This window comes from Alternaria incomplexa (genome assembly GCF_024043165.1).
Source record: "Alternaria incomplexa strain BMP 0042 chromosome Unknown scaffold_13, whole genome shotgun sequence".
NCBI lineage: Eukaryota > Fungi > Ascomycota > Dothideomycetes > Pleosporales > Pleosporaceae > Alternaria > Alternaria incomplexa.
In genome coordinates, this window is record NW_026249862.1 from 346,145 (window position 1) to 361,798 (window position 15,654).

Sequence of the window (15,654 nt, forward strand, 5' to 3'; positions counted from 1 at the left end):
CCCTCAATGTACACCTCTTACCCAAATCACCTCCACTTCTCACACCCCAAACCCATCAAGGGGCGACTCCGTACTCTCAATCACAGCCGGATACACAACACCCCCCTGCCTCCTAACCTGATCCATAACCCGCATAACCACCTCCGTCTCCTCCAACCCACAAATCTCGCTCTCCAGCTTCCCATCCCGGATGCACCTCGCACACTCATCCGCCTCCCAGAACATTCCATGTCCTCCCCCAGGAATTCCCTTGAACTTATCAACGACCTGATACTCAAAGTCCGCCAGTTTCCCTCGTTTCTCATTAGCAGCGGGCGTCAACGTATACGTCCTTGGTCTCGGCGCGTAGTCGACGGTCAAATCGCCCAAAGTACCTTGTATCCTCACCGCGTCACCCCCAGGATTTGGAAATTCCGCATTCGGCGTCGTAGCAACAATAATACTCGTACCCGCCACGCCCTGCGCCCCCGTCCCCGGAAAACACAACAGCACAGTCGTCGTCTCATCAACGCCCGTCTCATACTTACTCACTGCCGACGATACAACCGGTTCTTGGCGCTTGTCGGCTGGTTGACAGTGATACAACGCCATGAACAACCACGTTAGGCTGTAGATACCTAGATCGAGTAATGCGCCACCAGCGAGATCAGGATTCACCATCCTATGCTGCGTGCCAAATTCTTTCTCCACATCATTCCAGAAACTGAAGTCGGCGAAGACGCGTTTGATATCGCCCAACTTCCCTTCTTTAACAATGGAGCAGACTTCCCGTGACAAAGGGAAGAAACGCGTCCACACAGCTTCCATCATGAACCTCCCCTTTTCTCTCGCTAATTTCCTCAGTTCCTGGCATTGCGCCGCATTCACAGTAATAGGTTTCTCAACGAGCAAATGTTTTCCGGCGTTGAGACAGAGGCGGGCGTGGTGGTAGTGGTGGGAATGGGGTGTGGCGATGTAGATGATGTCGATGTCTGGGTCGGAGACGAGGTCGGTGTAGGAGCCGTAGGCGCGTGCTGTGGGGGGTGCGCCTACGGAGGTGAGGAACGAGGTGGCGCGGGATAAGGATGTGGAGGAGGCGGCTGCGGCGACGACGTGGCGGATGGAGGTTACGGAGCGGGTGTGAGGGGAGATGAGGAGGTCTTTTGTGAAGGCTGTGGGGCGTTAGGATGGGCGGGTTGCTGGAGATGGGAGGTCTTACTTGTTGCTATGCCTCCCGTCGCTAGAATCAATTAGCCTTCTCTCATCATGCGTAAATCCGACTTGGTTGTGCATACCCAAGATACCCCACCTCAGCGTGAACGGCTCCGAGCTCATCTTGACGAGATTACGCTATGGCGATGGCGAGACGAAAGAGGAAGACAGAGATGAAATGGTGAAATGGTGAATACTTCCTTTGTACCTCCATCGCTATAGACACAGCCCGATCCTACATGTCTTATGCGCCCTAGGGCACATTCATGCTGCAGGTACATATGTAAGATGCAATAGTAGGGCGTTGACAACCTCTCGATTAGAGTACCCCGCAGCGGGCGGTTGCATGCCAGAGGGCCTGATGACGCGAAAAGCGGAGAGACGGGATGCTATCCGCCTTGTCCTTCCATATCATCGCTCATCAAACTGTTGATGTACGCATCCGTCTCAACTTGATAAAATGATGCGTGGTATTCCGGGTATATACATTTTGAAGCCTCGTGGTCCCTCCACGTACCGTGATGAATATACTCCAACAAGTGCTCATAGCCCAATATGACTCTCCATCGTCCTCCATAGTGTCGACTTCCTTTTACGGGTCGCGACTCGACCCGATACAAAGCTGCGACTGCGACCGCAACCAAATCCGAGATGTACCAGTTCGAGGTATGCCCTACACCTTGCGCATCGCAAGCTTCTTGCGTGCCTGGATCGTGTAGGCGTAGAGAGCGTCCTTGAAAGCGAAGAGGAAGGCGGCGGTGATGACACTCTGGGTGACCTTGGGTCCGATGCCTGTGACCGGTTAGCACATCTTCTCTCCTCCTTCGAATGCTTCTACACATACCTCCATACAGGCCAGTGTATCCCTCCTCCCTGATGATGCGCCTGAAGGTGGTCAACATGTCCTCCCTGGGTCCGTCCCTGCCCGCAACGTGCATCCTGCTCTTGACAGTAATGTACGGGTAGGTGATGCTGGTAGCCAACAGCTTGCCCAGCGCACCAAGGTAGAACGCATCCTTGGGCGTAACCCTCCTCCGCTTCTCCAGCATCTGCTTCAGCTGCTCGAAGACGGTGTATTGCAGAATGGGGTTGATGACCAAGACCAACGCCGGCATGACACCAGCGAACAGGCGCGCGGGGCCCTCATCGCGGACGAGGGCGAAGAGCGTGCCAAGCGTCGATGGCGCCTTCTGCGCGGGTGTAGGTGCGCCCGGGAGCGACTCGTCGGAGGCTTCGGATTTGCGCGTAGTCATGCGCGTGTTGACGACCCAGATGGGGTTGGTCATGAGGACGGTTGCGCTGCCGGCGAGGGCGCCTGCCATCATCGACTCGACCGTGGTGAGCTTTGAGGAGGCGCGACCGGCTTTGAGCGCAGCCTTCTCGAAGAAGGAGCGGGTCCATTCGTACCCTGATGCCGTCAGTACTTTGAAGTATCCTTTAGAAGTGTGTTGCCGTACAGTAATAGTAGACGAAGTTTGTGACGCTGATGCCGAAGAGGGCAGAGTCGAGACCGGCGTAGAGGCCGGCGACACCCTCGCGCTTGATGATGCGGCGCGCGGCATTGAGCGTCGACGACTGCGCGCGCTTCGACTCGACTTGCGCGCGGGTAGAGAGGGTGATGAGCGGGTAGCTGTGGGTTGTTAGCAGCCCGCATCACTTTGTCGCGATGGCGCATACGTCAGGGCCATGGACAGCAGTCCTCCACCAGCGCCAGCCAGCGCATGCGCAACATTGTCGCTCTGCTGAGCCGCCGTGCTCTGTGGCACCGAGGAAGTCGACTCGATGAGCTTCTCCTGCGCCTTTTCCTGTGTTTGAGACATGGTCGAGTGCAGAGTCTGGTCGCGCGGGAGTTGAAGGAGGGGAAGCGGGCGGTTGTCGCGACGGGAGGAAGGAGCAGCCGGTAAGCCGATGAGATTGGGAAGATTAGGATAAGCAGTGAAGGAAAGGGTATCAAAAGGGAAGCAGCTTCAAGTCTCGTCGGATGGTCTTCGTCTCCGCATTTGAGCTGCGGCTCCGGCTGGCTTGTGAACGTCACCAAGCATTTCCGGGGTAAGACGTACAACCGAGGCAACAACTTCCCCCGATCTAGTCGCATGCGGTAATCCTCTCCAAACTACCAACATGTGCAATCTCCTCGCCTCATGCACTGCACAATCAAAATGTAATCATCACTCTTGATTGGTCGTTGCTACTGGATTATTCTGCAACTACCTCTTGTATATACTCCTCTCTGCTACCCGAAACGGTACGTAGAGCACCGCTGCCAGCACAACTGCTACCTCCAACCCGATGTCGCCCGTAGTCTCCGCGATGGGTCCTGTCCACCAAATTTGTCCCATACATGGGATGATGAGGCCAAAGGAGAGCAGGAACGCGCCAATTGCCGCGAAACCGGGTGGCAGCTTGCTCGGCTCGTCCCACGCCTCTTCATCCTCGGTATAAGCCATGAAGCTGCTGCGTCGGAACAGCACGTGTTCGGTGATGGCGATGCCAATGAAGGCCGCACTCCAGTACCCGATGACGCCGATGAAGTTTTCGAGGTTGAGGAAGAAGCTTGAGGAAGCCTCGACAGCAACGCCAATTACGATGCCAGTAATGACGATGCTGAAGAAGATGCGCGGGATGCGGAAGAGCCAGGGAAGGAGCATCTGCAGGTTTAGTGTTACGCTGTACATCGTTGCCGACAGGTTACCCAACATGCTAAAGGCAAGCACGACTGTGACGAAGCGACCAAACCCGCCAGCTGGTTGAAGCATGGCCGCAAGGACACCACTCGCTGCGTTGACGTCGTACCCAGCCTGCCATGAGGCAATGTTTGGCGTCGCACCTCCCATCGCTGCACCGAGGGTCATCAGCAGGATCGTAGGCAGCGCAAGGCCAGTGTAGGTGTAGAGCGCGATCCGGAAAGGAGGGGCCTTGGGATGCATATATGTCGAGAAGTCGCTCGCGAGTGCAGCCCATGGGAGCATGAAGCTCGCCACGAGACCGCCAAACGAGAGGACCTGTGATGCCGTGGCAGCTGGCGCTGCTACCTGCTGGCTGAGGCTGCTACCCCCGCATCCTGCTGCAATGATAAGTGCGGCCAATGCTGGGATCCATGCCCAGCGCTCATAGTGATGCAATACTCCGAAGCCGCAGAAGGAGATGACCAGCGACAATATGGCGATGATGACGATACCCACCGTGGCGTTGATGGTCGCTCCGTCCTGCACCGCCGACAGTGCCATACCACCAATGACGCTGTCGACAACGCAGAAGCCCGTCAGCGTTGCAAGGTTGAGCAATATCAACAGAGAAACAAAGTATTTCCCGAAGGAAAACCTCGCCTGGACCAGCTGTCGCATACCCGTCTTCGGCCCCCACGTACACATGTACGCCACCGGCACCGTCGACACGAGGGTAAAGAAAAGAATAACCAGCGCCGCGTCCCTCAGACTAAGAGCAAAAGACATTGTGCCCACCATGCCAAAGGTCACACTGCATACCCGTTAGCCATTATGCAAGGCCACCACTCTCCAATTGACCACTTACGGCAACGGATTACAACTCATGCAAAACCAAAGCGTGAAGATCTTTGAATACTGCGTCTCTGTCCTATCCTCATACGGCACAGGCGTACACCCTCTGAGCTCAACATCACCTTTCTTTTCCAGAAAACTCAGCACCCCTCTCCACCCTCCAACTCTTTCGTGCTTGCCCACCGTGACATCGCCATGTTGCTGCTCCACTCCCGCGACTTCCCCAACCGAGAGATTGGGCCGCTTGATGTCTTCCTGTTCCCGCGAAGGAGCACCACTCCCCACCCTGCTACTGCCTGGACCTCCATTCGGGGCGTCTGCCATCTCTTTTCCCGGACCCGTGGTCTCTTGGCTCGCAGCACCGTTTTCGCCGCTCCACCCCGAGATATTGCGCGTGTAAAGTTTGTCAGTCGTGCGTAAGGGACCCGAGATGATGGTACAGACGCCGTTGACGACCCACTCGCTATGTCCGTCTACGGCTTGCAATGCGAAGTAATAGTGTGAAACTGCTCAGTCGTGTGATGCGATAAGGCCCGGCGCGACTATATACTTGAATCATTTGCTCCACCCAGTACAACGTCGTTATGACTCTTTGCTTACCCCATAGTGGCGGGCTTGCGACTATCGCGAACAGAGATTTTTTGCAAACACGACATTTCTGGTTCGCGCATCCTGTGCCCGGCAAGGCTAGACGCGCACCCGTCGGCACCGAGCGCTGCAAAATCGTTTCAATGCACGAATGCACGCATCCCACAACAAAGGGTCCATGACGATCTGGCCCACCTCGCGCGCTGCTAAGCCGACAACCGCATGATAGCCGTCTAATAACCGCGCCTTGAGTGTCTGCAGCCGTAGCTTCAGGATGCTTCTCCGACCATGACGGAGGTGGATGTGCGATGCGTATGCCGTGGTGTGCATGAGGTCTTGTCGGCTGCATGCTTGCTCGCTGCGCAATGGCCTGATTATAGACGCGCTTGCCGACTTCTCCCCGGTCTGCCGGACCTTCCCCACGGTCTTGACCGAGATGGGCGACACTCGTCCAACCACACTGCGTGCGGTGCTTGATACTCCGACGAGGGCGTGTAGCGTCCTCGGGGAGAGTGATGTTAGTTATCATGGGCGTTGAGCGCTGCGGCGTCGCCTTGCATGAGGCTGTCCCTCTTCGCTCATCTCCTTCTGCTGCGCTCATATTTGGAATCTGGTTATGGCTGCCGACGAAGAGAACAAGCGTGAACCCATACCGGTCGACGAGGCTGCTGTTGCACCTGAGCTGCCGGTAGAAGGTGAAGTCGAAGTCCCATATAGCATATACACCAGCAAAGAGAAATGGCTCATCGTAGCCATGGTCGCGTTGGCGGGCTTCTATAGGTACACTCTTTCCTTTCATCTCATCTCAAGACATGTACAACAACAGTAGCTAACACCACCTCAGCCCCCTCCCCGCAAACATCTACTTCCCAGCCATCCCAACCCTCGCGCGCGCCTTCAACCAAACATCCGAAGCCATCAACCAAACCGTCACCGTGTACCTAGTCTTCCAAGGAATCAGCCCTATGCTATGGGGCCCCATCAGTGACCGCTACGGCCGCCGCCTCGTCTACCTGGTATGTCTGGGCATCCTCGTCGCCTCGTCCATCGGCCTAGCCCTCTGTCCAACCAGCCACTTCTGGCTGCTCCTCTTCCTGCGCTGCTTCCAGTCCGGAGGTAGCGCCAGCACCATCGCCCTTGGCGCAGGCGTCATAGGCGATATATCCACGAGCCGCGAAAGAGGCGGCTACTTTGGCATGTTCAACCTCGGTCCTATGCTCGCTCCGTGTATCGCACCTGCAATCGGAGGCGCACTTTCGCAGGGTCTAGGTTGGCGATCTATCTTCTGGTCCATCGTCATCATGGTGGCTGTTTGCCTGCTGTGCATCGCGCTTTTCCTCCCTGAGACCCTGAGGAGCATTGCGGGTAATGGCAGTATCCCTGTGCCCCGCCTTCAACGCGCTATCCTCCCTATCGTGGGCCAAAAAGCAACGAAAGAAGCTTTCGACCCGGATTCGCGCGCTAAGGCTAAGCACTCTGTTAATCCCTTTGTGCTCTTTACGTACCCTGATGTCATCGTCCTGTTGACTTTTACCGGGCTGGTCTACGCGGTCAATTACACAATCACCGCCACCATTTCTTCGGCTTTTGCAAAGATATACCCGGAGCTGTCGGAAACGGTGCTGGGGCTTTGTTACCTTCCCGTCGGCGCGGGCATGATCCTAGGTTCTACGATGACGGGAAAGATGTTGGATTGGGAGTACAGGCGCATCAAAGAGCGGTGTGGTGATAACTTCACCATCGAACACGCCCGGTTACGCATAATGCCCTTCTACCTCTCCCTCTTCATCGTCTGTGTCATCGCTTGGGGTTGGACGATACAGGCTAAAGCACATATCGCCGTGCCCCTCATTCTGGGCGTTATGCTGGGCTGGACGTCCATCGGTATCCTCAACACTACCATGACACTCAACATCGATATTCTCCAGTCACGCAGTTCAGGCGCGACGGCGTGTACGAATCTTGTGCGCTGCTCGCTGGCTGCTATCCTGGTGTCTATCATCGATCGCATGGCGAGTGCGTGGGGCGATGGCTGGACGTATACGTTTTGGGGCGGTATTTGTTGTTTGTTGATGCCGCTTATGTTGCTGGAGATCAAGATGGGGCCTGTGTGGCGGAGGAGGCGCGAAGCCAAGGAATTGGAGGATGAGAAGGCATGATCTGGTTGTTGGGGAGGAATTGAAAGAGATCGAGCAGCGGTTTTTGGTTGGAGAAAAGCATTATACCCTTTTGTTGAAAGTTAGCATAGCGTTGGATAGTATCGCTGAGAATTATATTTCTTTGCAGATTTATCACGTGTTTTCGTTGCCAGTGATCAGGGTGAGTCAAGTATCTTTTAATCCTGTGCTAGAGGTGAGTGGCTGGACTAGCAAAGGCCGCACTCCACCATGATCAAGCTCTCTCCTCATACCGCCACCTCGCCACTTTGAATCAACTCCTCAAGATTCTCATAACTCTCCCCTTCATGTCATCACCCCCTCACGTCCTCCGAGCAATGATACCACGACGCCACTCCTAACCCCCGCTCGTAGGCTCAGGTTCCTTCGAAGCCAACGGTTCCTTGGAAACACCAGAATTCACAGGCGCTTGGCGTGCGTTGTTGACATTGGGGTCGGTGACCGTGACGACGTAGACTGGGTCATTCGATTCAGCCTCTTGACTTGGATTGACAGCGTCAGAATTGGTGACTGTGACGACGTATACTGGGTCAGTTGGTTCAACCTCTTCACGAGCGGTGGTAGCAATAGTATCGGTGACTGTGACGACGTAGACGGGGTCAGTCGGCTCAGCCTCTTGACGTTCGTTGACAACGTGGGTTTCGGTGACCGTGACAACGTAGACTGGGTCAATTGGTCCAGCTTCTTTAGTGTTCGTGTTCGTCATGACCTCGACTAGATCAGTCGGTCCAGCTTCCTGACGGGCGGTGACACGCTTGACATGGGTGACGGTGACAACGTAAACTGGGTTCCCACTCGCTACAGCCTCTTGACGAGCGTAAATATCGTTGGTAGCCGTAACCGTCGGGGTACTTGGAACATGACTTGCGAAAGGGCAGTCAGGTCCGACCCAACCCGGAGGACAAGACTTCGTAGGCTTTGGCGGTGAGACGACAACGCTGCAGTCGCTTCCCACATGGCCCGGAGAACATGTCGATGTCGGCACCGCCTGCCTGGCAACAAGACGCTGAGACCGACCTCCGAGATCTTCAGACGCTGCTCTAGGCGCATGTGTAGCCTTCACTTGCCTCGCGACCCATCGCTGAGACCGCCCGCCGCCGTAGTCCGGGGGGAAGATAGTGCTAGTCGCCATGGGCCAGCAGAAATGTATATCAGGATTATCGTCCCGGGTAAAGGCAGAGGAATGACATCCACATTCGTACGAGGTAGAGCAAGTAGGCTTAGACTTATCCGGTCCGCATTGAATATGCGTAGAAATAGCAGTCGCATAGGTCTTGGAGTCCCACTCGGTGATCTCAGTGCAAGTCGCAGTAGTTGGCAGGGCCTGGCGCCGCTGAGCGGTGACAGAGACGCGGGTGGGGTGAACCGAGTCCGAGAAACCTTCAGAGGGCTTAGGGACTTCAGAGTCCCCGGAGGTCTTGGTCTTGGAGGGCTTGGGCGGCTTGTACGTCTTGATGGACTTGGAGGTGTGGACGCTGGCTCGGGTGTGGGACTCGACTACGGTGAGCTGGCGGCGGTGCGCGGTGATGGTGCGGGTGAGCTCAGTGGAGTCGGTGGTCTCCTTGGAAGTGTAGAGGTTGGAGCGGGCTGGTGGGGTGCGTACTGTAGTGCAGTACTTGGGGTTGTTGCATGGCCTCGTTGTTAGTGTTGTCTCGCTGCCTTGGCTCATGGCGAAGCCGATGAAGCCTAGGGCGGTGAGGCAGAGAGTGGTGAACTTCATTTTGGCTGTGTTAGGGTTAGTGTCGAGGTAGTGAGATGTGTAGGGACTTTGTGGGCTACCTGAAGTTGATGATGTTGGGGAAAGGGAAGAGAAGTGAGTAGAGAGTGGAGAGTAGAAGGAGGAGGAGCAGTAAAAGAGGTTTATATACACCTCTATTGTAATACAAACACGATGGTCCGATGAAGACACTACCCAATCGGTACTCACCTCCGTTTGTAGGGATCACTTTTGCGGTGATACTGCGGTAAGAGAAGAAACGTGAGTGGTCTACGCATATGCGATGGGGCGGGGACGTCGGAGTTCGGGGTGAACCGTTTGCTGAGGGATTAGTGTGTAATCGAGCATGAAACATCTGCGACCTAATAATAAGCCCAAGTCACCGTGAGCACACTCATCTCACCGCGTACGATGACAAGACAACGAGTATTGAATAGATCAAGGGCAGAGTAAATAAAATGGATAGTAGGAGAACATCCGACCGTGTTCGAGATAACAATAATGCAATACTACTCAGACTCCGAAGTGCGCAGCTCTACCTGTATAACCGTGTAATAAACATGTCCCCGTCTATATCAAAAGACCCTGTGTAAAGTTCTCCAGTGCAGCTCGATACTGCTGACTATACTCAATGATTATCTGCTGCTGGTACCAGCTATGTCGCGCATTGTGGTCAGCCACAAGATTATGCGCAAGCTCGTGACAGTACGTGCAGAACCAACTGTCCAGAGCTGTGAGCTTCCCTTCCTTAGTCTGGCATCCGTCGCTATGCAAGGCGATAAACCAAGCAAGGTTGAAGAACAGACTACCGTTCATGTTGAACGCCACCGTGTTAGACTTCTTGTCGAGGAAGATATTTACCGCCGCAGGGTTGACGCTGAAGATTGATGTGAGGCCAAAGATGAGCGGTAGGAATTTTTGGAGGTGAGATTGCAGGTCGGTGAGCGGTGCAGTCTCGTCGCGGCCATAGTAGATGTCGACGTGACGGCCAGAGAAAGGCACCGAAAACGCTTTGTGCAGGTTCTCCCATTGTTCGCCGGTACAGTAACCTCCACGGTCGAGTTCTGTCGGGTCCTGGTGATGTTTGGTGTTGATGTTCTCCATACCAGTGGGCCGACACTCCTTGATAGCATTCTGGATGTTCGATTTCGTGGCTTGGATGTCGCGACTGATCTGGGGGCCGTCTGTACCCTTGGAGGAGGAGGCAGGTGCGCTAGGCGCGTTCTTGAAACCGAGCTTCTTCGCCCAGTTGTTGATGAGACCCTGCTCCTCTGGTTGGCGGCCGTGATTGGCGATCTCCATGCCACCCTCTGGACTACCAAAGGCACCAGGCATATGCTTGCCTTTCTCGGGGGTCTCAGGTGGTGGAATGTTCTCTCTATCATCAGACTTGACATGACCCGACTTGGCCTGTTCGGCAACTCGCTGCTGTTCCTCTTCTTCGCGCTCTTGCTCGGCTTGCTTGGCGATACGCGCTTCATGCTCTTTTTTTCGTAGAATACGCTCGACATTGATACCCTTTTGCTGGAGTCGGCGTAGAGGCTCAGTCAAGATGCGCTCCAGCGCGATCGCGTCGTTGCGCTTCGGCCGCGATACGAGTAGCCTTACCAGTTCGCTTGACACCTCGTACAGATCGTATTTCGGCGTGATGCTGAGCACGTACCCCGTACCACGCACCTTGATGATAACAGCCGATTTACGTGAAGATGTTGCGACATTTCGTTCCGCTAGAGAATAACGGATGGAGATATCTGACACGCATTGCACCGTCAGATTAGAACCCAGCCACTTGGCGTCATGTCTGATAGCTTTTGAAGAAGCATCGCGTTCATACTCGTGAAGGAAGAGACGTACACGCTCCAGGATGTCTCGTCGAAGATCTTGAGCAGGTGTCTGGTCGCGCGCTACTGTGCCGATGCGTTGGTCAGTCTTGACCAGCTCCGAGACTTTCTGGACACCGAATCGAGCGTAGAACTCTTCGAGAAGCTCTTCCTGTGGAGCTGCGATGATGAAGTCGCGGAACCGGGTCATATAGTTAACGTTATCGATAATCACGATCTCGCCAGCTTTGTTGAGCGACCACTCGCGGTGGACGTTGTCCTCATCAAGATCATCAATGTCGTCTTCGCCTGCATCGGCGACGTTCTTACTATCCTCTTTGATATCGCGGTAGCCAAGAAGCAACCTCGATGCTATAAGTGATTTGACCAAATCCTTATCCTTCCACAGATTCGGAGCATGTTCGGCCAGCTTTCTCAGCAAATCGAGATATTTCTCTTGCCCAATGGTGTTGAGGAACCGAGCAGGATTCTTTGCGAGGAGGTACGCTAGATCATGAGTAGTCGGCTCGTGCTTTGCGCCAACCTTGAGAAGGAAGACTGTAGCTTCCGCGCCATAGTGAACGTAATCGAGGATGCCACGGTACTCTTGATCACGACCCACGAAAACATGCTCGGGTGGATCGTAGTGATGGATGCGCATCTCGGTCTTGCCAGTTTGGTTCTTGGATCTGTCTTCAAATCCGCTGCAAGCGGGGTCAAGGTAATACTTCCGAAAGATTGGTACGATGTTGGAAGTCGCGAGATTCTGTATGAGCCCTTTGTATTGATCCAACTCGGATCCGCGCGAGGCAAGATAGGCAAACTGCATTTCTGCATCAAGCTTAGTCTTGGGAGGTGTCTTCATGAGGTATTGAACACATGGGCCTATGCTTGGATCGCGCTGAACCCCTAGCTTCTCGGCATGACTCCGAAGATCGCTTCTTAAAATGGGAAATCCTAGGCATGCTGCGTGCTCATTGGTGTAGCACTGGAACGGACCAACCAACGCCGGGAAGGGAGCCTGTTCTGTCGGCAAAATCGGAAGGGTGAGGGCAGCGAACTTCTGATGCTCTACAGCGTAGTTATTCTTGTAGTAGTTCGTTAACAGGTAATCCATCGCACGCATGTACAGCTGGAGATCCTTGGCTTGACCGGCGCGATGGAGTATGTTTGCGACGGTGATGGAATCTGGGCACTGTCGTAGTCCAAGACGCAGCAGCAATACACCCTCACGTGTAGTGGGCTTGAATTCGAAAGGCAGCTTGATCTGAGTCAGGCCTAGAGCTACAATAGCCGGGTCGGGGGCATAAAGGTCTGAAGCTTTGAACTGCTCGCCAGGTTTTACTAGAGTACCTTCTCCAGGCAAGAACGCTGTCTGCTGTAGACGACTAAGATCCTTCGCAGGTATTTCGTTTATGACCGACGCGAAGTAGCGGATAAGGTCAACGTGATTCCAAGTCGGCTTCTCGGATTTCTCGGACTGTTGCGCGTCGCGACTGCGCATTCGATCAAACACCATAGGAAGATCGATGGTCTTCCGAACACCGAGCGCCAATAGGAACTTCTCCTTTGAGCCTGCAAACGGTGTCACGGTTGGCAGATCGTCAAAGAGCTTAACAGTGGGAAAGTACGACTCCGCCGGGCGTCGCATGCCCATCTTCGTCGGCAGGATTGTGTGTGGGGTCAAAATCTTGACAACCGTCTCCTTGGAATTTCCATCGAGCTGTTCCCAGCACTTGGATGTCAGTGTTAGCACAGAGAGAGCAAGGTTTTCGTCCTTGGTAAATTCGTCTAGCTGCGGACGTGTTGTCATGTGTCGAAGCCAGCGAACCATTGACAATTCCACCCAGCCGAAGAGTTGCAGTTGTTTGATCGACATGCCTCTGGTGAAGGTGAAAGGAATAGTGTCTGGCGGAAGAGGTAGATGTGCACCAATACGCGCTGGGTTAACGAACGTGCTGATATCGCCCAAAGCCAGTATCCTGCCAGAGTTCTTTTCTGGCTCAATGTCGATATTAGCGACTGTATTTTCAAACAAGCTACGAGAGCCGGGCACATCGATTTCGCCGCTTTCCAGCTTAGATCCACACCACTTTAGGAACTCGGAGAGTTCATCCTCGCTGAGTGCTCGTGATTCTAATCCTTGACGAATATCCTGCATTGTAAGCTCTGTGATGAAACCGCGATTGTGTAAATTGAGCATGAAGTCGACTGCTGCATTCGCGAGTTCTTGTGGGACCATGGGTACTTCTCCCAGGAAACTTAGAGTTTCTGCAGGCATACGCACACGCTTACTGGACATGACGCCCTTGGTGGAAAGGATGTCGATGGATCGTTCTTTCGAACAATTCCAGAACGCCTCGTCGATCTTATCTCCAAGGGATGTAGAAGGGTGCGATGATTTGGCCGTGTATTGTTTGAACACGTAAGCAGTCTTCGTGATCAAAGTCTCTATGGGTTCCTTGCCGAATTGGGTCTGCAAAGCTGCCAATTCTGCTGCGTAGGTGATGCGACAGGCCAACCCTGCAACGCGCAGAAGCTCAATATTCCAGGTAGAAATGTAGCGAGCGTTCATGTCGACATTCTCGCGCTCAACCGTCGGGATAAGAGATGGCGCAGAGATGTGCGCGAGGTAGCCAGTCGTCTGGGCAGTCGGAAATCCGATAAAGATCCGTCCAGATTTTGTGGGAAGAACTTCTGCAAAGATCTTGTCGGCAAGCGCAGCTGAACTGCCAGAGCCCGTGGCCAGCGTGGCTGACGGATCTTGGTATGGACAAGTCAAAAGAGCGATTTTGGTCGTCTTCGGAGGTGACTTCTTGGTTGCGCGCTCAATCTCCGCAGCGAAATTTCGTGAGACTTTAGTGGCCGCCACCACAGTGCATACTTGCAAGAAGATGGTGCCAGTCGAATCGCCTGCTATCTCTTCAATAGTATTGGTCTTCTCGGCCGCGGGTTTGACGTTCTTCGTGGGCGGCGGAGGAGGCACCGATGCAAATTTCGAGAAGAAACTCCGTAATGAGGTACCTGCGTTGCGAACTTCTTGTTGTACGAGGTCGGCAGCTTTCTTTGGGGGTATCTGAGCAGTAGCAATGACGTTCATCCAGGCCGCATCAATTTGAGAGTGTTGTTGCGTGACATCAGTCACCCGCATCAAGCCGCCTTCGGTCTCAGTCTTCAGTCCGTTAGGCACACGGACCATTTCTGGAGGTGATATCTTCTTGGTGAACGACGCAACGACGTAGTCGTCCACGTGAAGCTCGATACTTTGCAGACCAACAAACGTGAGACTCGTGGCCAGAAACTGACACAACGTGGGCAGATTCGGAAGCTTTGATGGGTTGTAAGACGCAGATTCGACTTTTGCTTGCCGGTATTCCAGCATGAAAATGGTGTCTCTCGATTCATGTTCAGTCGGTACTGGGGCAGCTTTGGTTGAAAGCATATTACCCTTCCAGTAGAACGCCATAGTCCTGTCTCCTGAAACGACGAAGGGCTCATCGCAATCGGCAAACACGCTGTAGAATCCGACACCGAAAGCCCCAATCTTCGTTTCGTCCGGATTACCGTCCGCGATGCTTTTCAAACGACTCCAATCCGCGGGCGTGAATGGTTGACCATTGTTGCTAACAACGAGTCGCTTGAGGGTGTGATGTTGAATGATGTGCTTCAGTAGAATAGGGTCATCGGCGCCTTGAGGTGTAGGAACAGTAAGAGATGGGTCGGTCTCGAATTTGATGATGACTTGATCTGCTTTCGCATCTGCAGCATTCTGTATCAATTCTCGTAAGGTTGTGTGCTCGCTGGAGTAACGCGCTAGAACTTTGTCTATCAAAGCCCGGGTGTTGACCGTGACCTCGCTGTCGAAGCCATCGGCCATCGTTTGGTTGCGCAGCCGCGCAAAATCTATCGCTGCCATTTTGAAGGTGCCTTCCGCAGGTGTGCAGCACAATGTTTTTGGAGATTTGAAGCTACAGTGGCGATGTGTTTGCTAGGACCTCGGAGTTGATGGTATTAACAGCCCGGGGCTGTATCAAATAGGATTATGAGTCTTCCAAACGTAAAAAGGTCTTCTTAATCTACCCCGCTAACGGTGTCGAGTGAAATACGTCCGGAATGCGGATGTGCTTGTAATGAGAATGTGCTCGTGGACCAGGCGGCCTGTAAGAACCGTGGGCGGCGGTGGCGAAGACAGGAGGACCAGCCAGACGCAGAGAAACGTTACGCAACAAAAGACAAACTCCGGATATGCTCACGCTATGCAAGACGTAAGAAACATATCAAAGAGGACAGTGCAGCCTGGTGGGAGGCGAAGGGGTGTGGGTGAGATGTCGTGTTTCGTGTGGCACTTGTTGTTCCGGGCGCTGACGCAGGGGCCAACACCGAAAGCGGCTTAGTCCTCTTTGTTCGGGCCACCGCCACGAGGCCGAAGCTTTGAGGATCGCCAACCGTTTCACCGTCCGAACATTCGACGCATCATGCAAGCACCCGCCAGCACAGCGTCATCTTCTTGATCAAGCATATTGTTTTTGGCCACTAGGTCTTCAGCTTCCAGATGTTGCGATGGCAGTCGACCCTCTGTCCCCGATCGCGCCTGCGCGCATTAGGGCCTTGCTTCTCCCCGTGGGTCGCATCAAGCGTTCGCG

At 54.1% G+C, this 15,654-nt stretch overlaps 5 protein-coding genes across 5 annotated transcripts; 1 reads left to right on the forward strand and 4 right to left on the reverse strand.

The window, feature by feature from the left end:
- Positions 1–1,864: 1,864 nt before the first annotated feature.
- Positions 1,865–3,011, reverse strand: J4E90_008457 (uncharacterized protein; the record flags this gene model as incomplete). The annotated part of the gene is made up of 4 exons (XM_051437983.1): positions 1,865–1,983; positions 2,036–2,599; positions 2,649–2,821; positions 2,869–3,011. The coding sequence occupies 4 exons, from the start codon at positions 3,009–3,011 to the stop codon at positions 1,865–1,867; spliced, it is 999 nt and encodes a 332-aa protein (XP_051287982.1).
- A 387-nt stretch (positions 3,012–3,398) lies between these two features.
- J4E90_008458 (uncharacterized protein) lies at positions 3,399–5,033 on the reverse strand (the record flags this gene model as incomplete). The annotated part of the gene is made up of 2 exons (XM_051437984.1): positions 3,399–4,668; positions 4,723–5,033. The coding sequence occupies 2 exons, from the start codon at positions 5,031–5,033 to the stop codon at positions 3,399–3,401; spliced, it is 1,581 nt and encodes a 526-aa protein (XP_051287983.1).
- An 880-nt stretch (positions 5,034–5,913) lies between these two features.
- J4E90_008459 (uncharacterized protein) lies at positions 5,914–7,456 on the forward strand (the record flags this gene model as incomplete). Its single annotated transcript, XM_051437985.1, has 2 exons — positions 5,914–6,077; positions 6,142–7,456. 2 exons carry the CDS (start codon positions 5,914–5,916, stop codon positions 7,454–7,456), a joined length of 1,479 nt encoding a protein of 492 aa, XP_051287984.1.
- A 355-nt stretch (positions 7,457–7,811) lies between these two features.
- Positions 7,812–9,194, reverse strand: J4E90_008460 (uncharacterized protein; the record flags this gene model as incomplete). The annotated part of the gene is made up of 1 exon (XM_051437986.1): positions 7,812–9,194. One exon carries the CDS (start codon positions 9,192–9,194, stop codon positions 7,812–7,814), a length of 1,383 nt encoding a protein of 460 aa, XP_051287985.1.
- Positions 9,195–9,761: 567 nt separating this feature from the next.
- J4E90_008461 (uncharacterized protein) lies at positions 9,762–14,927 on the reverse strand (the record flags this gene model as incomplete). The annotated part of the gene is made up of 1 exon (XM_051437987.1): positions 9,762–14,927. One exon carries the CDS (start codon positions 14,925–14,927, stop codon positions 9,762–9,764), a length of 5,166 nt encoding a protein of 1,721 aa, XP_051287986.1.
- Between the last annotated feature and the right edge of the window lie 727 nt (positions 14,928–15,654).